At 34.0% G+C, this 27,770-nt stretch overlaps 6 protein-coding genes across 11 annotated transcripts in view; 3 read left to right on the top strand and 3 right to left on the bottom strand.

Moving 5' to 3' along the window:
* The window catches only part of LOC106762087, a 5,173-nt gene extending 2,115 nt beyond the window's left edge, over window positions 1–3,058 (top strand). The window contains exons 3-5 of the mRNA XM_014645795.2: window positions 263–718; window positions 1,224–1,413; window positions 1,498–3,058. Of these exons, the coding sequence (XP_014501281.1) occupies window positions 263–718; window positions 1,224–1,413; window positions 1,498–2,429 (1,578 nt within the window). The 3' untranslated portion in view covers window positions 2,430–3,058. The remainder of the gene's footprint in view (window positions 1–262; window positions 719–1,223; window positions 1,414–1,497) is intronic.
* A 729-nt stretch (window positions 3,059–3,787) lies between these two features.
* On the bottom strand, window positions 3,788–6,921 carry LOC106759771 (ultraviolet-B receptor UVR8). Of its 2 annotated transcripts, none has more exons than XM_014643104.2 (5): window positions 6,736–6,921; window positions 6,446–6,625; window positions 5,502–5,537; window positions 5,222–5,379; window positions 3,788–5,145 (listed from the first exon to the last, which is right to left on the bottom strand). In XM_014643104.2, exons 1-5 carry the CDS (start codon window positions 6,827–6,829, stop codon window positions 3,874–3,876), a joined length of 1,740 nt encoding a protein of 579 aa, XP_014498590.1. In that variant the 5' UTR covers window positions 6,830–6,921; the 3' UTR covers window positions 3,788–3,873. The 2 variants fall into 2 exon arrangements, with proteins under 2 accessions (XP_014498590.1, XP_014498591.1); XM_014643105.2 differs by having other exon boundaries at window positions 5,502–5,574; window positions 6,736–6,884.
* Window positions 6,922–8,110: 1,189 nt separating this feature from the next.
* LOC106761588 lies at window positions 8,111–10,617 on the bottom strand. Its single transcript, XM_014645151.2, has 3 exons — window positions 10,570–10,617; window positions 9,383–9,483; window positions 8,111–9,212 (listed from the first exon to the last, which is right to left on the bottom strand). The coding sequence occupies exon 3, from the start codon at window positions 8,940–8,942 to the stop codon at window positions 8,229–8,231; it is 714 nt and encodes a 237-aa protein (XP_014500637.1). The 5' UTR covers window positions 8,943–9,212; window positions 9,383–9,483; window positions 10,570–10,617; the 3' UTR covers window positions 8,111–8,228.
* Window positions 10,618–11,163: 546 nt separating this feature from the next.
* Window positions 11,164–14,179, top strand: LOC106760974 (peptidyl-tRNA hydrolase 2, mitochondrial). Of its 3 annotated transcripts, none has more exons than XM_014644434.2 (8): window positions 11,164–11,382; window positions 11,694–11,900; window positions 12,409–12,469; window positions 12,620–12,656; window positions 13,185–13,262; window positions 13,353–13,425; window positions 13,638–13,704; window positions 13,857–14,179. In XM_014644434.2, coding segments are annotated over exons 1-8 (567 nt in total). In that variant the 5' UTR covers window positions 11,164–11,340; the 3' UTR covers window positions 13,859–14,179. The 3 variants fall into 3 exon arrangements, with proteins under 3 accessions (XP_014499920.1, XP_022636496.1, XP_014499919.1); XM_022780775.1 differs by having other exon boundaries at window positions 11,165–11,382; window positions 11,703–11,900; window positions 13,638–13,677; XM_014644433.2 differs by having other exon boundaries at window positions 11,168–11,382; window positions 13,638–13,677.
* A 2,157-nt stretch (window positions 14,180–16,336) lies between these two features.
* On the top strand, window positions 16,337–20,072 carry LOC106761364. Of its 3 annotated transcripts, none has more exons than XM_022780774.1 (3): window positions 16,337–16,559; window positions 16,652–16,838; window positions 18,868–19,734. In XM_022780774.1, the coding sequence occupies exons 1-2, from the start codon at window positions 16,432–16,434 to the stop codon at window positions 16,803–16,805; spliced, it is 282 nt and encodes a 93-aa protein (XP_022636495.1). In that variant the 5' UTR covers window positions 16,337–16,431; the 3' UTR covers window positions 16,806–16,838; window positions 18,868–19,734. The 3 variants fall into 3 exon arrangements, with proteins under 3 accessions (XP_022636495.1, XP_014500399.1, XP_014500398.1); XM_014644913.2 differs by lacking the exon at window positions 18,868–19,734 and adding an exon at window positions 19,779–20,072 and having other exon boundaries at window positions 16,338–16,559; window positions 16,652–16,773; XM_014644912.2 differs by lacking the exon at window positions 18,868–19,734 and adding an exon at window positions 19,779–20,072 and having other exon boundaries at window positions 16,340–16,559.
* Window positions 20,073–24,027: 3,955 nt separating this feature from the next.
* On the bottom strand, window positions 24,028–25,579 carry LOC106761542 (GATA transcription factor 12). Its single transcript, XM_014645103.2, is given in 3 exon segments — window positions 24,028–24,249; window positions 24,252–24,888; window positions 25,171–25,579. Coding segments are annotated over 3 exon segments (942 nt in total). The 5' UTR covers window positions 25,444–25,579; the 3' UTR covers window positions 24,028–24,217.
* Window positions 25,580–27,770: the final 2,191 nt, after the last annotated feature.

The raw sequence follows: 27,770 nt of genomic DNA, 5'->3' as shown, positions 1-27,770 counted from the left end.
GGATGCGGGGGTGGGAGACAACTATTTAACTCACTGGTTTCTTGCGTATGAAAATATAACTTCTGCACATTTTACAGGGTCTATAGGGAACAAAGGTCTGGATATCCATATGCAGTCTAATGGATAGTTTGGTTGTGTTGATAGATTTTGATTGTAAATTACATTTATGCCTTTAGTATCGATGTTAAATTCTTCATCTGTTAGCCTCTCTGTATTTTAATGAATGTATATTCTGAAATATGTTTGTTTTGCTGCTGCATAGATAATGGAGAAGGCAGACTCCAGCAGGAGAGCATCCAAAAATCAGCCAAATGCTCTCCCTGTCCTTGCCATCCTTGCGAAGGATGTAGGTAGCCTGGCAACCAATGAAAAACAAGTCTTCAGTCCAATACTTAAGAGGTGGCATCCTTTGGCAGCAGGTCTTGCTGTGGCCACCCTCCACTCATGCTATGGAAACGAATTAAAGCAGTTCATATCAGGTATCACAGAATTGACACCTGATGCGGTTCAAGTGTTGAGAGCTGCCGATCAGTTAGAGAAAGACCTTGTGCAGATAGCTGTGGAGGATTCAGTGGAAAGCGATGATGGAGGTAAAGCAATTATCCGTGAGATGCCTCCTTATGAGGCCGAAGGGGCAATTGCCAACCTTGTGAAAATATGGATTAAAACTAGAATAGACAGACTAAAGGAGTGGGTCGATAGGAATCTGCAGCAAGAGGTTTGCATCCATTATCTTTTCTTTTGTTACCAGTTGATGATTTTCATTGACACTATTACCTATGAGAATTGTTGCGGATGAGCATTTTGATACAAATTAGGACGGGGTTGGAAGAACTTTTATGAAGATTACTTTAGATTTTGAAAACAACTTATGACTGCTAGAAACTCTTTGAAAAGAGCTATAAGTTTCTTGGTAAAGATTATCAAGATAAGCCCTTTAGCTTATTTCAATATTTTTATTATCAAATATATTGGATAAGTACTTGGTCAAGTTGTTTGTCTAAACACACCCTTAGACTCATGATTTTACAGATGAAACATCATAAATTTAGTTCTGAACATTTGTATGTTGTGTATTTCTTTGCATGATGAAATTCTCTTAATTGATTAGAGATAGCAGGTTCATTTATGCGTGTGATTGTTTTTCGTGTTTTCTGGTTATCTGCATCAATTGAATGCCCATGTCATGAACTAACTTAGTTTACTGTGTTATCCAATCCTAGGTTTGGAGTCCTCAAGCAAATCAGGAAGGATATGCTCCATCTGCTGTTGATGTTTTGCGGATTATAAATGAGACATTGGATGCTTTCTTTCAGCTTCCGATACCCATGCATCCTGCAATGCTTCCTGAAGTGATGAATGGCCTTGACAAATGCCTTCAGTATTATGTCATCAAAGCAAAATCTGGCTGTGGTAAATGATGTTGGAATTTTATAGTTGAGCATCGGAGCTCTGATATTTGGCATCTTTAGTAACTATCTTTGTTTTAATATTCAGGATCACGAAACACATTTCTTCCAACAATGCCAGCATTGACCAGGTGCACTATCGGTTCAAAGTTTCAGGGCTTTGGGAAGAAAAAAGATAAATCTCCAAATCCTCAGAAGAGAAACCCTCAGGTTGCAACAAATGGGGATAGCTCTTCTGGAATACCACAACTCTGTGTTCGCATTAATACTTTGCAGTGGATCCTGGGTGAATTTGATGTTCTGGAAAAAAGAATAATTACCCTTCTACGGAACTCTGAATCTGCTCATGTGGAAGATTTTTCAAATGGATTAGCAAAGAAGTTTGAACTATCTCCAGCTGCGTGTCTTGAAGGAATTCAGCAACTCTGCGAGGCTGCAGCCTATAGAGTTGTCTTTCATGATCTAAGCCATGTTTTATTGGATGGTTTGTACGTTGGGGATCCAGCATCTTCAAGAATTGAGCCATACCTTCAGGAACTTGAGCGGAAATTAATGTTCATTTCAGATACTGTTCATGAAAGAATTCGCACACGAATTGTTACTGAAATAATGAGAGCTTCCTTTGATGGATTCTTGCTTGTATTGCTTGCTGGAGGTCCCTCCCGTGCTTTTAACCGGAAGGATTCTCAGATCATCGAGGATGATTTCAAATTTCTGAAGGAATTGTTTTGGGCAAATGGGGATGGCTTGCCTTCTGAATTAATAGATAAGTTTTCAACAACTGCGAGGTCTATCCTTCCCCTTTTCAGAACTGACACAGAGACCCTCATAGAGCAGTTTAGACGGTTGACCATGGAGACATATAAATCCTCCGCCAGGTCTAAACTTCCATTACCTCCCACTTCAGGACAGTGGAATCCGTCAGAACCAAACACATTGTTACGTGTATTATGTTATAGAAATGATGAATCAGCTTCCAAGTTTCTGAAAAAGGCATATGATCTACCTAAGAAACTTTGACAACCCTGAGAACTAGTTAATGGAATGGCAAACTGAGATGTACTTGGGAGTGGGAGATGCGATCTGTTAACTGTCTGGTTCTGCTGGTGAGTGCAACGTTGCCAAGCAGGTAATTTGTGTGAATTGTTCAGCAAGACCTACGTCAGGATGGGGCCGTCCTGCGAGACATTGGGAATATTGTCCAGAGGCTTAGTGCTATCGGCAGCGTATTCTCCAAGTCTGAAGTGAGGCAGCATAAATATGGGCCATGATTATGGCTGGCTTATTTGGGAAGGTAGTTGAATATTCTTTCTGATTCATTAATTATTACTAGAGATATCTCACGGTGGTTTATTCTGCGTTTATCTTAATTTTTCTTTTTTTATTTAGAGTTCTCTCTATATAATATGAAAATGAGATATCCTACGTTCTCATTATTCTTTGGTTAAATTCCTTTGGATTGGGTTGCCCCTTCTACTAGTATGAAATGCAGGAATTGTATAATAGCCCATTTGTTGATTGAAGTTTATGCAAGTTTTTCTTAGTATGAATGAAAAGGCCGGCATTGATTGTAAACTGGGATTTAACATTGTATATATATGCTAATGCAGCACTCTTATGTAATACATATATCCTTCTTTAGTCAGACATGTTTGGTTTTTGGACTTATCCGAGGGAAGTTTCTGGTATGGAATGTTGAGATGTGCCATGTGTGGACAGCTAAAGCACCTTTAGGTGCTTGATTATGGAAAACGCAATGCCGGGTACACATTATCCAGCGGGACCGGAATAATTGATTGCTTTCATTGTACCTATCATATAAAATTTTACACTTTAGTGACCCACCAAAACAATAAAAAATATGAAAGTTATAGCCGAAGTTATATAAAAGCCTCGATGACAAACAAGTTTTTGAATTATTTATAGGCACTTGTACCAGAAAATTCATTTCGATTTGCACTTGTGATTTGATAAAAAAAAAAGGAAGAAAAGCTTGTGGAATGTAGAAGTGAAAAACGAAAATAAGTATAAAATCTTGGTAGTATAAAAATGTATCGTGGATCAGGAAATTGGAGATATGAATAATCACAATATATTCTCTTTTTCTGGTTTGATAAAAAATTAAAATGAAACGTATGCTGTATTCGGTAATATTTTTTTTTTCCGTTTTATATCTAGTATTGTAAAACTAAGAATGTGACAAAATTGACACGCAAATTAACGATATTGTCATTTTCGGTTTGTTTCTGCGAGTTCCAATGGCATTAAACACGTGAGGGTCATTTGTGTAGAAGGGAGGTGAGGTTTGGGTTGGAGATTTTAATACAGATTATGTGGTATCGAATTAAACTAGTGCAAAATTAAATGATCAACTAGGGTGAGTAGTAAATGGTGCAAAATAGAATGATCAAATAGCTTAATACTTTTTCCGAATGGTATCATGTTTTCCATTTAGATACTGATTTTACACCTCTGAAGATTGGAGACACTCCTTTACAATTTCCTTGATCCTTCTCTTCATTAGTTCATCTTTTACTCCAGCAAGCATGTCTCGGTAAAACATTTCCAACCTAATTAGCTTCCTATGATCTGCGGTCTCTAACATCTTCTCCCATTCTTTTCCCATGTCAAATGAACCTGAATTCTGCAATGAATCAGGGATATCTTGCTCGTCAAAGGGCTTTCCAAAAACAGAACCATGCAGTATACTGGCATATTTTTTAATCACAGATAGCTTTGTTTGAAGCAGCTTCAGCTCATTCAACGCTGAGGATAGTTTCTCTTCTGCTTCAGTTGTTGCTTCAGTCTCCTTTTCTCTAGCCTTATCTTGCTCACCATCGCTTTTTACTTCCTCTTCCTCAGCGTCATCCATCATTTGAGGCCATTGTACGAGCGTGGGAGTGTAACAATCTACTCCTTTACCATCTCCAAGAACTCCACTTCTTCCCCTACCCCAAGACCACATTCTATATCCCCCTTGCGCAATTATAACAGTATGTGCGGCCCCACATGCAAGTTTAACTGGATCTGGGAATTTAGGTTGATTTGGCTTCCATGACATAAGACGGGGAGACAGTGCATCACCAGAATCTGTTCCAGCTCGACTAGCATCAGGGCATAAGCCAAGACCCTTCTCCATTCCCCATGACCACACATCCCCATCTGAGGAAACTACGCTTGTATGAAACAAACCACAGTCAACACAAATAAGGGTTACATTTTGTGGCAATTCTTTAACAGGTGTAGGAAATAATGTGCTTTGTGTTGTTCCATGCCCAAGCTGGCCATTATCTCCAAGGCCAAAGGTCCAGCATGTGCTGTCTAATGTGTCACTACTACTTTTCTTTATACGAGTTAGCAAAGCAGTGTGATAGGCACCACATGCCACCTCATAGGGTGATTCCTCATCAAATGTTTTAACAACTTCCGGATGCAGCCTGTTCTCTCTGTCCCCCAAGCCCAATTGGCCACGGGTGTTATAACCCCAAGAGTAGCATACTAGATCTTCACCATTGTATGATTCGCCAGCACTAACCAGAGCTACGATATGCTCATTTCCACATGCAACCTTGACAACAGATCGACCCAGAAAATCCCTAACTGGAGTTGGAGTGAAACTGCTTACAAGTGCTAACTCACCTTCTTTACTTTGCTGTGGGCAGTTTCCCCACATCCATAGGGTCCCACGGTTATCAATAGCCAGAGACATCATTCCTCCAGCTTTGATAGCACATATCTGTGAAAGTTGAACAGTGCGAAGTCACCTTGGTTTCCACTTTAGATTAAGAAAATGAATGCAATTCGTGTTATACCTTAAGTGATGTTTTGGCTTCTGTTTCAGACACATCCGATGAAGAATTGACAGGGTGCAATTCATCAAACCTGTTCAGTAACCGGGGAACTAAAGAATTGTCTCCAACCTCATATTCTTTGTCATGTGATTTCTCTCCATTTGTACCAAGTTGACCATCCATACATTAGTCAAGGGTGTAGGTCCAGTACAGAACATAAATTCAACAAACTTCTAAAGTAAAAACAAGCAATATATATTAACTGAGATGAACCAATGGATTCCAAGCATATTAAGGATACAGAAATTGTAACCCCAAGACCAAACAGCTCCATCTTCTGCCAACACAGACTGAAGAATTAGATGGCGGAATACCTTCAAATTCAAATCAAAAGAACCAGCCTAAGTTCCAATAGCTATGTTTCGTATCTGTTTGACAAATCTAAATTCAAGCATACACTTATCACACTTATGAAGGTTTAGCAACAAGGTTACTAATAATTGGGAAACTTTAGCTAGAGTTACCATCAAGGGAAAAAGATTCCAATCTGGAAATCTGAGTTAGCAGACAACAGTTTATGATTTAACTTCTGCGTTCACATTTCAGCAAACAACAATGAAAATGAAATTATACTGCAGGAGGTCGGTCACCTGCTCATTATGGAGCATGTAAGATGAAAATTCATTTCTCCAAAAATAAGATGAACTGTTCCTCTTAATAACAATACGCTGAGGAAGTAAGTTACTATATTCTGATGAATTTTTATTTATTCTTGTCCAGGTGACCTAAGAATTCAGCAAAAGAGAAACAAGGTCTGATATACTAAATTTTATTCTTGAACAAAAATCAATTTTGGAGTTTATTTCATCTATTTCTGACCAGCACGTTATACTACAATTTTTAATCAGAAGACAAATTTAAAAAATGATAGATCTATTCAAGGAACAACACTAAAGACACTCAAAGAACTGCACTCGAGTTTTCTTTGTCTAGATAGAACAAAACTTACATGCAGTTAGCTTGCAGTTTTGCTATCTTATCAAAATTGGAACTGTATCTTGGCAATTTATATTGACCATTTACGAAAACATTTATTGTGCAGATTTAGAAGACGAGATCCTATATCTCATGGGAGTACATGACTAATAGCATCCAAAGAAATGCAGATAAGTTTTGTGGGATATCTATATAAAAAGGGGGAAATTGAAAGGTGTGAAGTATTGGAAAGCACTGAAAGGTGTGAACCTGCAAGAGCGAGACTATGATAAGCACCAGCAGCAATTCCCACGATCTTGACAGTGTCTTGTGTTCCATTTGGATTCGCGTTTCCAAATTTGAGTTGTACTGGAAAAAGCTCATCCTTTTCTGAGCCACTCCCAATCCTTCCAAACATTCCCCTACCCCAACTGTACACACTGCCATCCCCTGCAAACCACGGCAAGAATTCAACCCTCAGCTCAACGCTTCACACAAGCAATGAAATTTGAAATTTCAATTTTCTTTCACAAAAAAAAAAAATGAATTGGGATACTCACCAGTAAGAACGAGATTGTGTGCTTCTCCGGCAGCCAAATCAACCACCTTACGCGATGGGTTGCCGGACTTCAGAGGTTTCCCGGCGTCTTCCATTGCTTCCGATGAGAACTCGTAAAGCCACAACACAAGCTCTGTTTATCCCAAAGTATGCAAACACATAGCTCAATACAAGACACGAAAAAATAAAAATAAAACACAAATGATATTTTACTCTCAAATAAATCCAAAAGATGACAAGAAAAAAAATTATATCAGCGTTAATTTAAAATTTATAAGAAATATATATTTTTTAATTAACTAATATTATAATGATGGGAAGTATTTTTAGTATTAAATCAATCCATTTATATTATCTTTAGATATTTAAGAATGATTTAATATTTTAATTTATTATCTTTGAAAAAACATCAATTTTAACTTTATATATTTAAAATACTAATACATTGATTTTATATGATTTATATTTATTTTTCATTCATTCAAATGGGCGTATAATCTGCCAAATAATTGTTTAATGTATAAAAATTTACATGCTAGAAACTTGTCTCATATAATAAGTTAGATCAGTTATCCTCATAAGTTTTGATCATAACAAAAAAATTATTCTTGTGTATGTGATGTTTATTAGGAATTGAATTTCTATAATTATTTGTAAAAATAGTTAATTTATTACTATTATTATTTAAAATAGAAAAAAATGCGTATATAAAAAAACTAACTAAAAAACAATTTTAAGTGTTTTTTCTTTATTAATTTGTATATATTATAAATATAAATAAGTAATTCTTTCATTAAATTTCAAATACGTTTTTAAAAATAAATATTTTTTGAAAATTAAAATATTGCTAAATACATTTTAATTTATATTGGAGATTTATCTGGAAAAGGACAGTTACTCTCAAACCATCTCATTTAAAAAGAATAAAAAGAACATGTCATAATTTTCTATATCTTTATTTTTAATAATATAAAAGGATGGAATTAAGTTAACATTTACAATTTAGTTTCATTTAATTTAAGATTTGCTGCAATCAACGAAAAATGATTTTAAACAAACTAATATTGCAAAAGTATTTTATTTTCAACAAATTCCAAAATAAAGTTTAAACAAGTATATTTATGCAATGCATTAAACAAAGCCATTTCAAAATAATCTGTATTTTTAAAATTTAGCCATTATTCAGTCGAAATGAGTTCTATTTATTCAGAAAAATGAAAAATTTCAATTTTCTCAAAATCAACGTTGTAAGTTATGATAAATTTTGAAAGTGGCTTAATGTTTGAATCAGTATGTTTTCTCCTGGTAAAACACCTCTGCGGTGTCGAACTATGTCTTTTTTCCATTTGAAAAGAAGCAAATTGCAAAGTATGAACTACAGAAACAATATACAAGTATTCTGACTAATCATAATTGCAACATAAACAGTTTCAGTTAATTGTGATTATGATTCTTTAACCACACATCAAACATTATATTATATGTACATGAAACTCAGCCGGTGCAGAGCCCCCCAGCAGGTTCTCCGATGTCATCTTCACTAACATACGCAGAAAGGTTCAGATATTGATCCTGCTCCGCCGTATCCCTCCACCTTGCTCTACAAATCACACAACTAGCCGATCTTCTTCCCCTTGTTCTCTTCCACCTCATCAAGCACTCTTCATGAACAGGGTTACGACATGTCCCACATGCAACCAGCTTTTGCTCCTTCTCCATTTCCTCAAGGCAAACCGGGCACGTCGCACCCTCCTCCGTCTCTATCTTTGGCCTCCTTGACCCTCCATTGAAGAACAGTTGGTGAAACCTCTGTCGGAGGGTGCCGCCCGCCACTGCCTCTGGCAAAGTGGGCTTGCCGAGGAGGCGTTGGAGCTGGCAGGGACGAAGGGTCCTCCTCCTTAGACAGACATCATCAAGGGACACGCCCAGAACTCGAATGAAAACAAAGAGAATGTGCTTGCATGGGGTTGTACGATCAGGGCAGGTGCAGGAGGGGGTGGAGGAGAGGGTGACAGTGTAGACGTTACCGGTGGCACCGAATATGAAGAAAGTGGAGCCGGCACGGTGGAGGAGGCGGAGACGGTGGCGGAGGGCACGGACTATTCGGTCGGAGATGGGTTGGCTGGGTTTGAACCTAGGGGGGTGGTGGTGGTGGTGGCTGTTATTATGGTTAGGATGAGAGTTTGAATTGGAGGCATGGGATTCCATTGTTGAAAAGGAAAGAGGGAAATTAAGGTTGTTGGTTAGTTGAATAAGGATTTAGGATAAGGAGAATATGTTGTTGGTTGAGGGTTATGTAGAAGAGGTGTGGCTGGGATTCGTTGTGTAGTTTTGGGGGACACGTGAAGGAATAAGAATGGATGATGGGGCATGGAATTTTGTAATGTGTACAATTCCAAACCTTTACTTGCCAACTTCCCTTTTCTCCCTACAATGGTGGTAAACCATGCAGCACGCTTTAGCAATTCACCCCAAAACCTGCAACTCATACGTACAATGCACACTTTCTTATTTACTTCATCATCATAACATTAACACCTATCAAATTTCTTCTATACTATCTTCACTTCCTATGAGGAGTTCTTATGCAGTTTGGTTAAAGTATAAGATCAGATCCAGATACTTGTCAACTTATTACAGATGCTTACACTCCAGTGAATCTGCTCTTCGAATTCACTTGATATAGTGACAAAGTGGGACCAGAGTCTCTTCTACTCACTTGTTTTTCAGTGTGGAAATTTTCTCTTTTCTGAAAAGGAAAATAAAATATAAAGTCCACTGGAAAAACAAACAACAAAATATCTTATAAAATAAAAGAAATAACAATTGTATGTAACAGAAGTAATAGAGGCAAAGATTTTCAATATGAAAGTTGAAACTTTGCTGTCTAAGAATAGGAGGATTCAGGGCCCAAGTTGTCGACTATGCAGAACATGGACCATATAACAGAACTGAAACAAAGAGTTGCCATGTTGCAAAATCGCAAATCCAAATCTGCTGCTAGTGATATTCAAAAAAATCTGAAAGGGTAAACGAATCTTAGGTGCGAGGCAGAACAGTAGATGACATCTAATTTGAGACAGCAGATGGACAATTTTGACTTTGCTCGAACCTTTGAAAGGCTATTCTGAAAGACTCAAAGGTAATAAGATCACTTGCACACAGTTCACTGACTCAGACATTGTGTTCTAACCTTAAGCACAAATAGATAAGATTACACATCTAAAAAGGATCCAGCAGACCCAGAATCAAGGACATCATGACCCTTTGTTCCCCCAGTCCCCAACTCTAACAACATTATTTTGACATAGCAATGCTTCAACTTTGCTACCAAAATTTCCAACAATGCACGGCTTGAAAGGAGTTAAGGGAGATGAAGCAGACTCGTGAGTTTTTTTTTTTTACCTTATCAGTTAACTTTCACACTTGTATTTGAGGTTCCAGAAAAGCTACTCTTTGCCTTAAATATAGTAGTAATAAGCGACAAATAACATCCCCAATGAATATTGAAAAACAAAGCAACAGAATGAGAACAACAAATAACATCCAAGAAAATAAGCAACAGGAAATCATTTGACCTGGCGAAACTAGTTGAGGAAAGGAAAACACGAGCATTATCAGAAACCAAAATGGTAAAGAATAATAGCATCGTTAGCAAACAAACAAGGTGACTGTACAAACATGAGATTGAGCCACCACACATTATGTTAACACATTTAAACTGTTAAAAAAAATCACAAATTTTGATAAGTCGTACTTCTGATTCAATAGCTCATGTCTATAATTTTTAGAACGTGAATTAAAATGTATACGTGTTTGTGTTCGTTATTAGCACCTTTATAACCTTTTGGATATTTTGTCATACAAGATGGACGTGAAACCTAACTGTAAATTTGCAACAACATAATTATCTACAATAACCACGAACAAAATATGAAACTGAAGTAGTTGGGTACTAGGGTGAACCTGACAAATGATTCTCGCTGACCACAAATAACATACGAAGTTAGAGCTGCGCAATTTGGTCACAGTGAGATTGGTTTTGTGCATATTACTAAAATGCAAAAAAGAAAAAGAAGAAGATAAAGCGTGAAGAAGTGGAAAATGGAGATAACATTCTCAATTTGTACATAAGGATTAGGGTTACAGCCTCTGTTAATTTCAAACTCGCTTTAATATACTTTTAAAAGAAAAATAGTTAATATAACATATTAAGTGTTGATACATGATTTTTAATTTCTTTTTTATAAATATTATACTGATTTTTTTTATTAAAAAGTACTTTTTTAATATATTACATTATTGTATATTTGTATGTAATATATTAAAAAAAATATTTTGAATATACATATTAAAATTATTTTTTTAAAACACCTTACACAAAAATGGGAGACAGTAATTAAGCGAAAGAAAAAAATATAGAAGGAAGCATAACCATTAAACCTTTTCTTCTTCCTTAATGCGGCATGTCTCTACTCCAGTAAATCTTCATCTTCTCAAAATTCGCTTACCCTTTTGAGCTAAGGGTAAGATAATAGCACTTTTCAGTTTCAAACATTCAAAATTTACCCATTCATGTTCCTTCTTCCTTCGCTGCAAAAACTCAATGTTCTCTTCAATCCTAAATTCTAATCAACCTAGGGATAAGGTTAGTTCATGTTTTTCACTTCCCTTTTATGTTTTTTTGTCCAAACAACTGAACAAGATAGGTATTGCACTCTTTCACTATATCCTCATAGTTTATTCAGGGAAATTCATTTGATATATAAAATGTTTCACCATCCTTTTGAACAACCATGGACCTCTCCCTCAGGAAAGGGGTGGTCCAAAATTCCAATCTTTGAGTTACTTCTTTTTACCCCTTATATATTGGGAACCATGTCAATTCTATTTTGTGCGTTTTCATACGCTGTGTACCTTGAATTTGCTATTTGTTTGCCTGAGTGTTTGTTTGTATAGCAACAACAGAAACAAAAGGGAGAATGGTTCGCAGGGAGCTTCAAGGCAGAGAACTTCATTCCAGGTCTTGTTATAGGTTTCATTTTTGGGTTGTTGTTAGATTTAACGAAGCCCAGTAGAAATCACTTGTCCAAGAAACAATTGTCATCTACCAAGCTTCAAGAGAAACTCTCAGTCTCCAGCAATGGTGACCGAGAACTTAAAATGGTTTGTCATTTCATCACATTTGCCACTCTCTCGTATCATTAGAGGTTTACCTGCATATGGTTACCTTCATCACATTTGCCACTGTCTGTACATCATGTAAGCAAGTCATTCATGTTTATCGGAAGGACGTGCATGATTAAAATTGTTCCCTTACTATCCATCTGCTTTTTCTCAGTTAGGAGGAAAGTTTGCCGAATGACCTTGTTTAATCATTGATGATTATATGTGAACAGTTTTCTCTGTAGAATCACTGAACAAAACCCAGGAACAAGTTTATAATTTTTTTTACTTTTTTAGAAGTAATTTGAAGCAGCAGTGTATACAAAGTTTTTTGTATCCATGAATCTAATTACTCAATAATTAGATTAATTGAACTCCTCTTCTGTTTCAAAAAATTCATGGGCAGGTAAATAGATGTTACATGCATTCCTTTTAATTGTTAGAAACATCTACCATTTTATGTACAAAAACCACTTCTGATTTTAAAAAGTGCACTTTTTTCTGTCAGGTTCTGGTCGTTCGACAAGACTTGAAGATGAAATCTGGAAAGATTGCATCTCAATGTGCTCGTAAGATATCAAACTATTGCTAACTTTTGAAGTGTTGTTTAACTCAAATTTGTCAAGAGTCTCTTTTCACTATTACAAATTTCTTTATCACTTCCTTTTGCATCCTTTATGTTTCTTAGTTTATGCCTTTACATTTACATTTTGTTGCAGATGCTGCAACTGGCATGTATGCTGAGTTAATGCAAAGGTACTTTTGTTCTGAGAAGTGTCCATTTCAAAGCATTGGGGCATGTTCTAGATATCTAATTAGTGGTCCTTGGAGTCCTGGGAATTCACCTACCAACATCTCCTTCATGAAGAAACAAGACCACATCTAGGTTCACATAATGTTTAAAAGATTGTGCCATGTTGTTCAACCTTCAGGACAACTTTTGTAGGCGCATGATGGCCAATATGGTTGTGACTTAACATAATCCAGTGCTGGGATGACATTGTTGTCAGTTTTTTTAGATGCATACTGTAAAGTTGGTTATACTCAAGGAGATAATTTTCATTACCTTAAAGCAAATGAAAATAGGAACTTGACATGTTTAGTTTTAAAGCATTTCATATTGAACATGAAAATGATGATTATTTCATACCTGTGATTTTGCTATACTTTGTAGCGATATTATTATACCTTAAAAGTTCATTTAGACTACGTATTCTTTGATATAATAGCTTCTACCAGCAAGCTTATTGCTGTAATAAACTCCAGCACCTTGTACTTTTGCAGTGATAGGTCTCTTCTGAGACAATGGGAACAGTGTGGCCAGCCCAAAATTGTTGTGACTTGTAGGAATCAACAAGAGATGTAAGCATGTGATTTTAATCTGGATACTGTAAATTCACTTGTTCAGTAGAACAAGACCTACAATGCATTGATGACTTCTCTTTGGATCAGGAATAAACTGAAGGACGCAGCTGAGAGTATTGGCCTTCCTACATTTGTTGTTGCTGACGCAGGAAGAACACAGGTAATGCCTCATATTTGGCTAGAAATAAAGTATAGCATCACCTTATAAATCTAGCATAGAGTTGATACTTAGTGATGAACTCTCCTTGTGTAATTGTTAATACTAACTTAGTAATGCAATAGCATTGATTGTTGAAGGGTTTGCTTTCATCTTCTAACATCCTCACATTGTGGCTTTTGATAGTATCATTGCTAACGCTTTTATATGTTCAGGTTTCGGCAGGATCAAAAACTGTTCTTGCTGTTGGACCTGGTAAGCTTCCTGTTGCCTGCATGTCATGTAAGACCAAAAACACGTGCAAGAAAATCTAAATGCTTCTGCAGAATTGAACAATTGAATGTCACAGTCTTGGATTTGATGCTGATGTTTTTCAAAGTTGCTACCTTTTTTCTTTGTTGACAGCTTTTGTAATGTGCTGCATTTTTTGTCAGGACCAAAATCATCTGTGGACGCGGTGACTGGTAGATTGGCACTGCTTTGACAGCATTCCAGAAGCATGTCCTAATATGATAAATACCTGAGCTTGTTGCCACTTGGTATTGTGTTCTAACGTGTTATCTAACACCGCCATCAGTTGCCTGATTAGTCATCGTCACAGTGGCTTAAGCAACACGGCAATGGTATGCTTGTGTTCAATAGGTGTAGTTGCATGAATTTCATCACCCTGTCTACCATGATGAACAAAAACTATTTATTTGTTATTATATAGAATTGTTGAAGGACGGTTTAATGAGTCTCATCCTGGTTAAGGTTACAAAAGTTGTTTTTTTTTCTTTTACAAATAAAGCATTTACTATATCAAAAGCATAAAATATATTTGATGCTTATTATGTAATTTGACATAAAGTTAAATTAAGCTTTGAAGTTGAGTGGATTAGATTATTTTTCCTTAAAATACATAATAAGGTGCTGAATGCTAACAAACATGATATTGTAGAATTCATTTTGATTAAAATTGAGCTCAAAATTGAATAATTTATAATTAGAAGTTCTATGTAGAAGCATATAAGTTTATAATAAACATACTTTTGATATTTTAGTGCACTCAATTCTTTACTATTGTGTGATCCAAAATGATTAAAAAAAAAAAAGGAGAGCTTTTCCTTAGAATTACAAAGTAAACCTTGACACATTCAAGTTTATGCATTGAGAGTTTTTCTAGTTAGATTAGACTAATTTAATCGTGAACCAAAAATTATCTGTTTAATTTTGAGTGGCAAGCCTAATAATGGCTAAATCCGATAATCATGAAAAATAAATTATAAGAATTTGTCTGGACAAAATTTCTTATAAGAAAATAAATAGAATTTACTTCATAAATTATAATTAACTAATGCATAAGCAATTTATAGATTATTTAAATAAAAATTTAAATTCTCTATAGATTAATTTAACTAATAAAAACATAATTATTTTGTTCAATAGTTTTCATTCAAATGTTTGAATCTGTCTAATTTTCAAAATTTGTTGAACTTAAACTTAGCCCCATACAAGTTTATTAAATAAATAAAAGTATAAGAAATAAAAATAATAACCAGGTCAATGATCTTATTAACATTGTGGTAGCTAAACTTTAAATCACGTTAAGTTAAATTAAAATTCATTTAAATTAACTTTCTTTTGGTGAAAAATTTAATTAACTCAGGATATACATCTTAACAGGTTAATCAGATTAAACATGACATTGACAAGACCTTCATAAAGAAAACTAAAGAAGAAATATTTTATTGTTTGGTTTGCAAGTCATAAAAATATATATAAAAGTAATTATATGGATTATTATATCATTAGTACTTGGTTAGTTTTATTAAAATTATGGGTTAAATATGTTTTTAGTCCCTATACTTTGTGGCGATTTTGGTTTTAGTCCTTTTTACCAAATTTTTTTAACTTTATTTGCTATTTCAAACGCGTTTCTGAGTTAACATTGAAGCAAAAATGTGTCAAACAGGATAAATAATCCAAATACTATAATGAAACGTACTTGAAACAGCAAATAAAGTTAAAAAATTTCTGGTAAAAAGGACTAAAACCAGAGTTTTTTTAAGGTTGAAGGACTAAATTGTACCTTAGTTTGAAAGAGGGACTAAAACCAAAATCATCTTAAAGTATAGAGACTAAAAACATATTTAATCCTAAAATTATTTACTAAAATATCTTTATATATATGTTTTTCTTTTTCTAATTTCCAAAATTCAAATTTAAGTATTTTTTTTTTCAATGGAACAAGTTCACTTTAATAGTATATGAAAATATTAGATTTTATTTTAATTTTTATAAAAAAACTTCTTAGTTTACATTTTTACGTTTAATGTTAAATACTATAAGCATACAAATTTTAAATTTTGGGAATCAGAAATTCAGAATTAAATAATTTTCTTATTAAACCTAAAAGAGAAAATTATAACAAGCAGTTTAGAAATCAATTAAGTATTTCGGTTAAAATTGTTTAAGACTCAGAATTCTCTTTTCTTAATTGTCTAATCTTTCTCAAATAATACAATCCACTCACATTAGTAGTGTATTTATAAAATTTGTAACAGCCAAACATGATGATTAATCATCAAAGTACTATATTTTTAAACAATTAAATATTTTATATTTGTAAAGTCGTAAAACAATCTCATTATTAATACCAGGTAATATATTTGTTTATATAACCATAAACTGTTTCATGTAGTACAATAAGTTTTTTAAATAAAAAATAATTATTTATGTTATTCATGGTTAAAACGAACAAATAAGACCCCTTATCTCAACTATTTAACTCAAAGGCAAGTTATTTATTTATTTATTTTTCATTTCTCTCTTACAAGTTACCTCAATTTTTTCCTCTTTTTATTAAAATGGAAAATAAAGGAAAAAGGAAAAAAAAATGAAAAAAAGAAAAGAAGCAGAAGAAGAACAAGAAAAATAATAGTGAAAAAGGACAAAACCCTCAGCAAAACCCTTTCTTGAACGGTGACAAGTGAAAGCCCTAACTCTGGAATTTGGTGGGTGGCTGCAATGGCTTCTCGTTATAGATCTGTTTCCCAACCAGCATTGTCCTTTATCAAATCCACCATCACAAAACCAGCTTCCAAGCCCACACCCTCAGCTTTTCTCCTCAAAACTCGTTCTCCGGTTACGGCCAGGCAAGACTGTTTCCCCTACCAAGTGATCCCTTTTCTTCGACCCAATTGGATTTTATGTTTATTCTGCGCTTCTTTTATTTTTTTTTGTTCAGGTGGGTGGGTGGGGAGCTCGGTTGCCTGCAGTCGCTGCTTCCGCTGCACTCGGCGGTGTCGTCGGCGCGCCTCACTTCTTGTCTAGGCATCGATTCGAGTAGGTCGAGGTCGTTGTCCCAGGGTATGCTCTGCAGTGCCAATCCCGGAGTTTGATTTCTCCAATTCTTTTTTACCCCTTTCTTCTCTGTAAGCTTCATTGCTACTTCCCCTCTTTTATTAATGTCATCTACCCAATCAAACTAAGGCATACTGAGTTTTTCTCAAACTAACCGCATTATCATTTCTTCGAGTTCCATATCCCTATCTATTATGCATCGTATAGTCTCAGTGCTTGTTTCATTGTGTTCATGATTAGGCAACTTGCTGTGTCTATATTTTAGCAAAACAAGAGGAAGTTGCTATCAGGTTATTTTTAACCTATACAAGATTGTAGTTTTGCTTTCAGAGTGGCCTGTGAGCTCTTGTTAATAATATATCGTCTGATAATCTGAGGAGAATAAAAAACTAAAAAATACTGACGTACTCTTGTGTCAGAGGCTCCTCGCTATGTGAAGGAATGGGTGGTGTCATTGTACGCAGCCTTAACCTCGCATATCCATTGTCCTATATAAGATTGTATTGTTGCTTAGGGAGCGGCCTCAAAACTACTGTGTCCACATTCATATTGAAGAACTGATAGAAAAGTAAATAAAGTGAAGTTTAGCGGCATTAAAACAGTAGGAGCAATGAAATTTATATTTGGTGGAGAATATCCATCACTTTACATTGTGATAGTTCTTTCTATGTCCATTGTTCGTAATATTTTTGTGATTTTCTTTTATTATTTTCTCACTGATTCACACTGTGTAGTAGTTGGATTGCAGTGTAGTTGTACCACACTAAGACTGTCTTTGAATTGGAGTTTACAAACTTGATTTTAAATGAACATTCTTTTCTAAAATTTATTTTGGTTAAAATGGGAATTGGGTGGATGGCTTTATGTGAGTTTGAGTGAACTCGCAAAAGTGTTTTTGAAGTGAAGTGATTTATGTTTGGCGATTTTTATTCTAAAAGCTAGTTAGTTGTAAAACTCTAAATTTTTTTATACAATACAAAAGCTTTTTAAAGTTACCTCAACTCAATTAATGTTGGCCCCGTAATCAACAACTTGAAGTTAGACTAAACATATGAACATTTATCTAAAATTACATCAGTTGTTATTTCAACATAATTTTGGATGGTTCGATGTGAATCCGAATGTGCACTATATTTGGAAACATTTATTTGGCAACTGACTTTTTTATGATGAATGTTGTCTTGATAGAGTTGATATTATTGAAACAGTAAGATAATATCAAGTTAATAGGAAATTTTTTTATCAATACACCGAAGCCAGATTTTATTCAATGTAAAAGCAGCCAAAATGTTGCTTCTAGGTTGAGGGTCTCAAAAGACTCAAGAAGTTTGTGTTCTGAATTTGTCAAATGATCTTTAGACCTTTTAATTCAAAACATATCCTACAACCTGAGCTATAGCCTCTCCAACACAAACAAACACTCCATGAGTTGTTTGTGCTTGTTGACTTTCACTTTCGAAGCTCATGCATATGAACCTGGAAAGCCTTGATTTATCCATTGCAAAGTGCACACATGCTCACCACCAAGTTGCCATTCCAAATCCCCTCATTGTTACCCTTGAATCTTTGGAAGAACCGATTACTTAGGTTGTATAATTAAGGATATGATCTGTACCTAAATGATATCAAGGTACGTACAATAGACCACATTTGAAGCAATAAAATATTTTGTTGAACCAAGATCTGAGCTTTGATTCATATTATTGCATTTAATTTTTCCTATCTAGAAAGTCATAAGTGGACACAGTGGATTATCCATATTCTTGGGTAGAACTTCTGTACATATCAACTCATCGTAGTGAATATTCACCTTTCTGCCATTACGAAGGCGTCGCATGTATTTCATTCTTTATAGTTCACACTAAATAAAGAACTACTCAGTGCAGTTATCAACCTTGGGAAGGAAGACACTGAAAATTCTATAGTGGGGCTGCTACATTGTGATTAGGTTAGCTATTGAATTGTATGAACTAAAACAATTATTTTATACATGTTAGTTTATAAATGTTTAAATTTAAAAACCCAAACCAGAGAATTAAAAAATGGTAAAATAGAAGAAGACACTGTAGAGAAAGATGAATCTTGAACGAACTGTTTCAGAATGTAGAATATACTGCAACAGAAGGGTGATCAAATTAAAGAGAATACAGGGACACAACAGTAACTGAGGGCTGAGAGAACACACGACAGACTGGAACAGAACGACTTGGATCATGGTGTGGCCAGAGAACACTTAAGGTTTACTAAAATTCTGATTTCCAAAGGATAAGAGGGGAGATTCAACTCTCACATTATTTAGTACATGTTAGTTAACGGTCTTAGTTAGTTAATTGTTAGATTCAGTAAGTTTCTTGTAATTAGGGGATTGAACAAAACGGAGTAAGGCATGCAGTTGGTTATAAATGGGACGGAGGATCCAGAGAAGGGTATCCTTTCATTTGAGAAGTGCAGACCGCCAAGTCTCTGTGAGCGTGATCATACTATATTCAGGGGACTTTTTCTCATTTTCTGTATAATTCTGATCCCGTTTCTGTCATAGACAATTATACTTTTCCTAAGCGTTGTCTCAATAAACAACTTAGGTGACAACAATGCTATGCTTGTTATTCATTGGTTTCATCCATGTGATGAATAGCATTTGGAAACCCATTTAAAAAGTAAAAAATGATATTTGGAATGTAGAAGCTAAAACTATCAAGTTCTCAGTAAATGTGTAAAACCAAATCTGGGATGTGAACAAAATAATTCATCTATAATTCTCCTTTTCAATTTCCATGTAAAACCAAAGGATGCAATGCCTGCCTGCTGCTACCTTGTATGTTTATTTACCTTCAAGCTTCAGCCTTTTTACATATTCACAGCCATTTTTTCACGAACTGCGTCGCTTTGATTTTTTGCTCTGGTACTGTTTGTGTTAAAAGTCACTTGCTTTGCTTAGTTATTATTCTGTTGTGTAGATAAGACTTCCTGTTGTAAGCCTTTGCTTATGTAATTTTTATCCTTTTTCTCAGAAATGGGTCTCAGCACCCCGCGATAAGAGGTTTTGAAGACAATTGATGGGCAGATCAGAGACATTATTTACTTTGCTGTGATGTTCTACCTGTTAACTGTTTTCAAGTTTTCTAGACACTTCACTATAACAAGTATATTGGGAGAATCCTTTGATCTTGTTGTGTCAGTTGCAACGGTTCCCATAAAATGTGTGATCATTCCAGTGCAAATTGTTTTACAGATCAACCTATGCAAACCTCAGTTGGTGAATAAAAAACAAAAAAATGGTGATTCACCTGGTCATCATTTCTGCTCATGCATGTTCCTGAACTTGTTAGCAATAGCATTAGAATCAGTGCATTTACTTGCGTCATCTATAATAAGTGTAGTTTGGGGGCTGATTAATTCAGATATGGTATGTGAGAACCGACGTTTGAAAAGTTGGAGGAAATTATGTTGAGTATAGTTTTTTGGGGACATGATGTGCAGGTAAATAAAGTGAAGTGTAGACAAAAAATGACATGTCTCCATCTTCTCTGAAAACAGCCTTGACGAAAGAGACTATGTCTCCGTCATAACCATACATGACCATGTGAGACCCTCACTCCGTCGTACCTCGTAGCCTCTACTACTACTTTATTTATCCAAAGTGCTTAATAATACACGCAACTGTTGTCATTTTGCTTTCCTATGTGTTTTTTTAAGACTTTTAATATAATCATTACAGAGGATACTTTTAAGACTTTATATCTAATTTGAACATAATTAATCTTTTTTAAAGATACTTGTTATCTCATAACAAGCCTTAAATTTGAGTCTATTGAATAAGAAAAACAAGTTAAAAGATGTTTAGTTAATTCTAGTAACCGTTTAAAGAAGTTTTTTAACTCTTAATAAAATTTAGTTAAAATAAAAGGTGTTTTTGTCAACATTTTAGTTTATTTCCAACAAGTTCTACTTCGGCTAAATGTGTAGCAAATTCTTATTTACATATACTTAATCAACAAATGTTGAATCTTTTTTTAACTACGGACACTGTAAGCAAGCATATTAAATGGTCCTAAACTACACAAAACATAGTTTTTTATCCTCCTAACGTGTCTTCTGATATTGTTGTTTATTTAATGCATTAGATATTTGTTGAAGCAATATGGAGGGTGTTGTTATGAAAGTGAGTAAAGAATAAACTATTGACGAACATGGCAAATACTACCCCATGCTCATGCAGTTGAACAGTATTATTTTTTTAAAGGAAAACCTGCAAATTTAAATGGCACTATGCATATGGCATGGCATGTAGCTAGCCATGATCTTAATATTCTAAGTAGTAAATATGAAGGGTTGTTTTGTCCACTTCGTGTGTGGAATTGGAATGGCTTCAAGCAACTTCTTGTTTCTGCATGAAGCTTGGTCAAAGATGTGTATGGCTTATAGCTAAGGAGACATCAATATCTAACCTTACTTTTTTTTATTTGCAAAATATGGCCTTCTCCTTTGTTTATATTATCACATATTTAAGAACGCTCATTTTTTGTCTTTTCAATCTTCCTAATCATGTATTCAGATTACACCTCTGTCAATATGCTTAATTTTCTGTATACCTTATTTAATATTTTATTTATCAAACCTTTTAGATCAAAATCTGTTCAAATCGTAGATTAAAATCGAGCCACACGATATTTGAATGAACAAAAATAACTTTTGAATCATGTATAATCAAGTCTCTATTTCCATCATTTGAGAAAAAGATGTATGATATGTTATAGTTAAGAAATAAACTTTAAGTCTAACTTAATTTCATAAAATCAGTTTTTAAAATGAAGTTTATAAATATTATAAATTGATCTTATTTATAGTCAACAGTGAAATTTTAAGGATATTGTTATTTTTTACATTGTGAATGTGAGGGAAGAAGTTATAAAGTGTAGGAAATAAACCCTAGTTTCATTAGTTTGGGCTTGGGAGGTGAGAAACAGCCCAGACTAACACGTTTTGAACTGACTTAGGTTTTCATGAAAATGGCTTGTGAAAGAATCTTTATCTATCTGAGGTGCTATTACTTTAATTGCAGAATTAATTAATCATATATGAGAAAGAAAAAAATATTCGAAATTCAATCTGAGCAAAGGGACAATGGAAAACAACATACGTGGTGGCCTTAAATAAATGCATGAAGGTAGTGTGAGTATAGAGAATGACTTGTGAGACTTTTTTTTATTAGGGTTGAGTCTTGTGACTACGTACGTATTTGCCATTTGCCATACAAGTAGTATACGTATATATATATTATTAGTGTGTATTCATACATCACTCATTGGTACAGTGGAAGAGTGTCATGTGACCACCGCAATCTTAGCTTCCTCTCAGTCTAATAATGCACTGCTTATTAATTTAATATACTCGAGCTTTTGTTTATAAATAAGATTGGGGTAAATTAAATAAGCTTCTTCTTCCCTTTTCTTTTTTGCTTTATTCTCTGCATATTCTTTTGAGACTTTTTATAATATATTGACTGAAGAAAACACGCAACCTACAATTTCAAGCAAAAGAAAAAGGGAAAAAAAAAAAAGAAAGAAGAGAAGATTCATATTTAGCTATTGAAATGAGTAATTTAATAACACAATTAACAGTGATGGAAGACGTTATCTTGATAAAGTAAGGTTATATTATATAATATAGTATAAGATATAATATAGTCCTCTGGATTTGTGTTGTCTGAGGTCGTACATACAGTCGGAGAAGTATATAAAATGCATTCGTGAAAATTCTTTTTCTCGATTTGATTACTTAGCCAATGAGCTAATTAGTTGAAAATAGATGAATCACATGGGAGTGATGGAGGTGGAGAAATGGCTGTGAAGTTTCCTTTTTCCATCTTCTGTCACATGCATTGTGAACTGAGCTCAGACCAAGCAAGAACAAATTCTTTCACGTGCATGAAAAATTCAACACTCTAACTTTTAAGAACAAACCAACTTTTACTCTTACGTTTATTTACTATATTCATTTCCTCAAACTGTTTGATGATTCATTCTCATATCTCATGTCTATTTAGTGTTTCACAGAGGGAACCTTTTTCACTTCTTCCCATGTTAATTCTCTGTAATTGTTTTTTTATCAATCTTATAATCATTTTCTTCTTATTTTATCCACTACTTCTCTTCTAACATCTTTTATCTTACACTGAATTACTTTTTCAAATTATATATGGAATATCTTACAAATTTAGATTTAATATGATATGCATCTATGATGTACCTTTCTTATCAATTATATATATATAACTTTCAAGAACTGTTCATGTCACAAACGCTGAACTGATTTGGTCATTCAATTCAGTAAAATCAGTCTAGAAAGAGAATTTTAGATATATAAGTAGCTTAGTGTTTTCACATTTCGGTTAAATTTATTAATTATTGTTATTTTTTAAAAAGAAATTAAGTTAAGATTTTTTAATCTCAAAAGATATTTTTGTATCAAATTTAAGTTCAGCTAAAGTTAAAGTTTATATGGTATCAAAATAATAAATTCAAATTTATTTTAATAAGATTTTGTATTATTTTTATTAAATCATTTATTAATATATAGTTTTACGTTTAAAATATATATTTCAGGAACTAAGAATCGTAATTACTTATAAAAACAACACTCATATATATGTATAAGAATCGTAATTTCATAGTTCGGTGTGGAATTATAATTTTACTCTAAGAAGGACTATTTAGGATTATACTTTATTTGGGAAAAAACATTTAATCATCATTCTCATAAGACAAATCTGATGTATAGTTGGAACAAAAAAAAAAATTATAAAAGTGGATGATTTAAAAAAGGCAAAGAGAAAATAAATATACATGAATTATAATTTTAACAGCAATGTGTAGGGTAGGATGATATGTATATAAGAAAGAAAAAATAAGAAAATTTAGGAAAAACTGAAACTTTTGTGCTGAGGACTGAGAAACATGAATGGATGTATTTGCATGGTTCTATATCATTCGAATGCTTATCCTCCTTTTATGACACAGAAACAATATATTAATAATTATTGTTTTTGGTAGATTAGAAATTTAGGAGGTTTCGAACCGTACAGTGGTAGTTAAAGTCTTTAATTGCTTCGAAAAATTGAGTTAGACTTTGTTGAAGTGGTCCATATATAGAAAAGCAACTGTTATTACCCACTAGTAATATTAAACACTTGAATATTATTTATTTTTATATACTAGTACTACCCATCTATATCATAATTTAAAGAGATAAAGAAATGAATTGGGAAAATTTTTAGTTTTCGGAGTTTTCGGAGTTTTCAAGTCTGTCAAAATGACTTGAAGAAACATGAGAGCAGTCTACATATAGCATAAAGTGAAAATTTTCAAATTACAGAAAAAGAAATAAAATAAATCCCTAGAAAAATTAGGTAGGAAATTAAGGAAAACAACTTTCCTAGTCTAGCAGGAGATTAGATGAGGTGTGGGAAGTCGGAGCCCATTGTTGATTGATCAAATAATCCTCACCGTTGGATGGAACATCGAACATCATGTTCTGCTGATGTTGCAGATGGAGCAATTGCTGCTGCTGGACCCTCACCATTTCCTTCTGCCGTCGCAGCTCCAACACTTTCCGGTGCGAGTTCGAGTGTTTTGTCAGCACGAAGGTTGGGCTTGCGGCGGGCCTGTACTCCGGCACCAGCCTGCCGGACTTGTACCTCACGCCGCATGCATTGCAAAGTGTTTTAGGACCCATGGGACCCGTCCGCCACTGTGGCGTTTTGTCCGTTGCGCAATGCAGACACTTCCTGCCCTCACTGCTGCCTTCGCTCACATCCCTCCTCCGCGGGGCGACCTTCTTACCGCTGTCTGAATGAGAAGACTCCGAAGACATTGTGTTCGGAGAGAGGACAACCAGTCGAGACGACCAATTGCATGGTGGCCCACGAGTCCGCTTACTCCTCGCCTTCCCCCGAACCGATACTTGCGGGTTGAACAGAGCCGGGTTCGGGTCTCGCGTTTCCGATGTGGTGTCCTTTTGCACTCCGGCACCGGATATCAGCTGCAGCTTCTGTAAATCCTCACTGGAAAAGGATTCCTCGGCGAATTTCGACAGCCACTCCAATTCAGCAAGATCATCATACTGCGCACACACACACACACAATTAATTTGTTATTTAAAAAAATTATAATATCAGTGAAAGAAAAGGAAATTGCAACATTAACAAAAGCGAAAAGCGTGTATGTAATAAGGACAAGAATTTGTTGTATTGATTGGACGTGGCATGAGAATTGAAAAAAAGAAAAAAATAAAATTTATTGAAATTAAAAATTTTGGATTTGGGGAGAGTATAGAAGTTAGAGATAGGCAGCAATTGCATTTGTTAGCATAAGAGATGTATAGAGTTTAGAGAGAGGTGTGTACCGGGAGGGAGAGGTCACCGGAGAAATGAGCATCGGTGGCGGAGAAATTGGAGTTGTTGGTGGTGGTGTCGAGGTTAGTTAGGGTGGAAGAGTGGTCAGTGGGGAGAGAGTCAAAGGTGGCGTCGATGAGGGGAGCCTCGTCGCTGTTTGAGAAGTCGAAGAAGTCTTCGACGATGAAGTGGTCAGTGGTGGAGGCGTTGGTGTTAGAGGGAGTGATGTTGTCGGAGGGGAATTGAGGGTAAAAGGTGTTCTGGAAGAACTCTTGTGCTTCCATGGCTTCTGGTTGTTCTCGTCGGTTCAAGGAAAATTATGAAGAAGAAGGTGAAGTGAGAAAGTATAGGGAGTTCCAGACACAAAGTGTGCCAAAGTTGTGGTTTTCAGTGGTGAGAGAGAAAAGCAGAAGAGGGTTTATTTGCGTTTAAAGGGGACAAACGGACACCTATATGGGACTACTCTTTTCTTTCTTTTTTTTTTTTTACTTATTTATTATTTTTTCCCTTTTGCCAATGTAAAAAAAATTAAAAAAAAAAAAAAGTCTCCTGTCCAAAAAATAATAAAGCGTAAAATATAAATAATAAGAGGCTTTAATTGAGTTAAAAGAAACTGCAAGAATTTGTGATTCAAGTTACTTTGGTTATTTGCTATTACCTTTTCTTTTTCTTTTGAACTCAGTTTTGATTTTCTATGTTTTCTCTGCTTTTCTTAGTGTAGGGTTCTTCTATATCTCTTCTTGCGTTACTCCTACGTAACAGAAAATAATAATAATAATAATAATAACAATATTGAAAGAATATACAAATTTGTGTTTTAAAATTTAAAATGTTACATAGATTACAAATTTAAATTTAGTCAAATCAGCATGTTGATGAAGCAGTGTTAATATCTTAGAAACTGCTAAAAATAATAGTGAGATACGTAGCATGTACTTGTTTAAGAAAAAGTGCTTAAGATCATAAAAGGTTACAATACATATTCAAAATTAAGATATTTACAGTGAATGAGACTTTACTCACGAGCATCCCAGGTAGACTTAAGAAAAAGTCATGTAATATTTGTAAGAATATACATGTGGCAAAATATGAAATATATATATAAAAGATCTTTTATTATTTACCAAACTAATGCTGTTAACATTAAATTAAGTGTGATATTAATAACTAAGATCAACTAAATTAAGTGCTGTTAACATATAATAATAAAAAGTGAAAGATTATATTATTATAAAATATAAAAATAGTAAAAATTTTAGATGGAGATGATAGTGAAAGATAAATGTGTTTAATCTTTTATATATATCACTGATATTTGACTTAAATCTTAATCGTGATTCCTAACAGAAGATTAGTTTATTTTTTGAGTACAGACTATGCATTATAAAAAGTAGAAGAGTTAAAGTGTAGAGTGAAGGCTAGCTTTGAGGATGGAGAGCTAGTTAATTAAATATGGTAAAGGGATATAGTTGTCACTTTAGTTTGTTTAAAACCAAACCCATTTGAGAGTGATAGAGCAAGTTTATAGCTAAGTCCTCTTGAATTTTTCTTGTTTCTTGGGAACTGGGTTTCTTTTCAGATGCTAATATATTTTCTCAATTAAGTAATTATTATATATTTTTAACATTAATGAATTGTTTTTTTATACAGAAGAATCAAGACAAGAAAATTATTATGTGGTCCAGCATATCATTTATCTTAGCAGTCAATTTTCAAGTGATAAGTAGCCACGTTCCTTGATTTGCGAGAATAAGTTAATTAAAGTTGCTACATGTCATAAATATTCTCTTGTAAGAATCTCTCCTTCTATACATGTCAATGAATCTTGTTTCTGTTTTAACCTTTAATTGCTAGCTAGGCTTCACGTTCAAAACTAAATTACTGCATAACTATTACATCTAAACATATTAAATATATTTTTTTCTCTCTTCCTCCTACCTTACAAGCAGATCTCTCTTCCTAATGTTTCAAGTTTCAATTTTGATATTGGGACATAGTTTTTCAGTTAAGATTTCAGCAAGTCCCGAGATTAATATTGTGTGATATTACCAAAATTATAAATTAAATAAAATAATTTAATTAAACATTGCTGGTAGAACAAATAATACATTTTTTTATTCTTATTCACAAATCTACCTACATGTAAGTGTAGAGAGAACATATGTTTTCCCTCGATTCAATTGTCTTTATACATTTAAGTTTAATTGTTTTTTTTAATATCTTTTGGTTATCTTAATTTTGTAAGGTAAATCAAATTTTTTCTTTATGTAATTTTCGATCATTTTCTTAAAATATACATTTTAATACCGTTATTAACTAGGAATAAGATATAAGGGTCCTTGTCATCTCCACATTTGCTGATAAAAAAATTCAGCCCCACAATTATATAAGTATACTTTTAAAAAGTAAACTCAACAATTATAGTATTGCTTACCAATGTTATAAATTTATTTATTATATCATTATTTTTTTTTCAAATTGATGTAGTGTTTGTACATATACTTGATCTATGCACATTCTTCAAAGAAAAAAAGGTCAATGTTTTGTTTAGTCTCTTTTGGTTAGTTTTAATCTTAATTAAATTAATCCTATAATATTTTTTCCTATCACT

This window comes from Vigna radiata, chromosome 5 (genome assembly GCF_000741045.1).
Source record: "Vigna radiata var. radiata cultivar VC1973A chromosome 5, Vradiata_ver6, whole genome shotgun sequence".
Classification (NCBI taxonomy): domain Eukaryota; kingdom Viridiplantae; phylum Streptophyta; class Magnoliopsida; order Fabales; family Fabaceae; genus Vigna; species Vigna radiata.
Note: the sequence above shows the minus strand (reverse complement) of the source record. Positions and strands in the feature narration are given on the sequence as shown.

Bases quoted from the DNA above. Each gene is read 5' to 3' on its own strand.
- LOC106759771 (XM_014643104.2), bottom strand. From the start codon at position 6,829: ATGGAAGACGCCGGGAAACCTCTGAAGTCCGGCAACCCATCGCGTAAG. The intron at 6,626-6,735 runs GTGAGTATCCCA...CGTGGTTTGCAG, and splicing joins ACACAATCTCGTTCTTACTG to GGGATGGCAGTGTGTACAGT. The intron at 5,380-5,501 runs GTATCCTTAATA...ACTAATGTATGG, and splicing joins GTCTTGGGGTTACAATTTCT to ATGGTCAACTTGGTACAAAT.
- LOC106761588 (XM_014645151.2), bottom strand. From the start codon at position 8,942: ATGGAATCCCATGCCTCCAATTCAAACTCTCATCCTAACCATAATAAC.
- LOC106760974 (XM_014644433.2), top strand. From the start codon at position 11,341: ATGTTCTCTTCAATCCTAAATTCTAATCAACCTAGGGATAAG. The intron at 12,470-12,619 runs GTAAGATATCAA...ATTTTGTTGCAG, and splicing joins GATTGCATCTCAATGTGCTC to ATGCTGCAACTGGCATGTAT. The intron at 13,426-13,637 runs GTAATGCCTCAT...TTATATGTTCAG, and splicing joins CTGACGCAGGAAGAACACAG to GTTTCGGCAGGATCAAAAAC.
- LOC106761364 (XM_014644912.2), top strand. From the start codon at position 16,432: ATGGCTTCTCGTTATAGATCTGTTTCCCAACCAGCATTGTCCTTTATC. The intron at 16,560-16,651 runs GCAAGACTGTTT...TTTTTTGTTCAG, and splicing joins CGTTCTCCGGTTACGGCCAG to GTGGGTGGGTGGGGAGCTCG.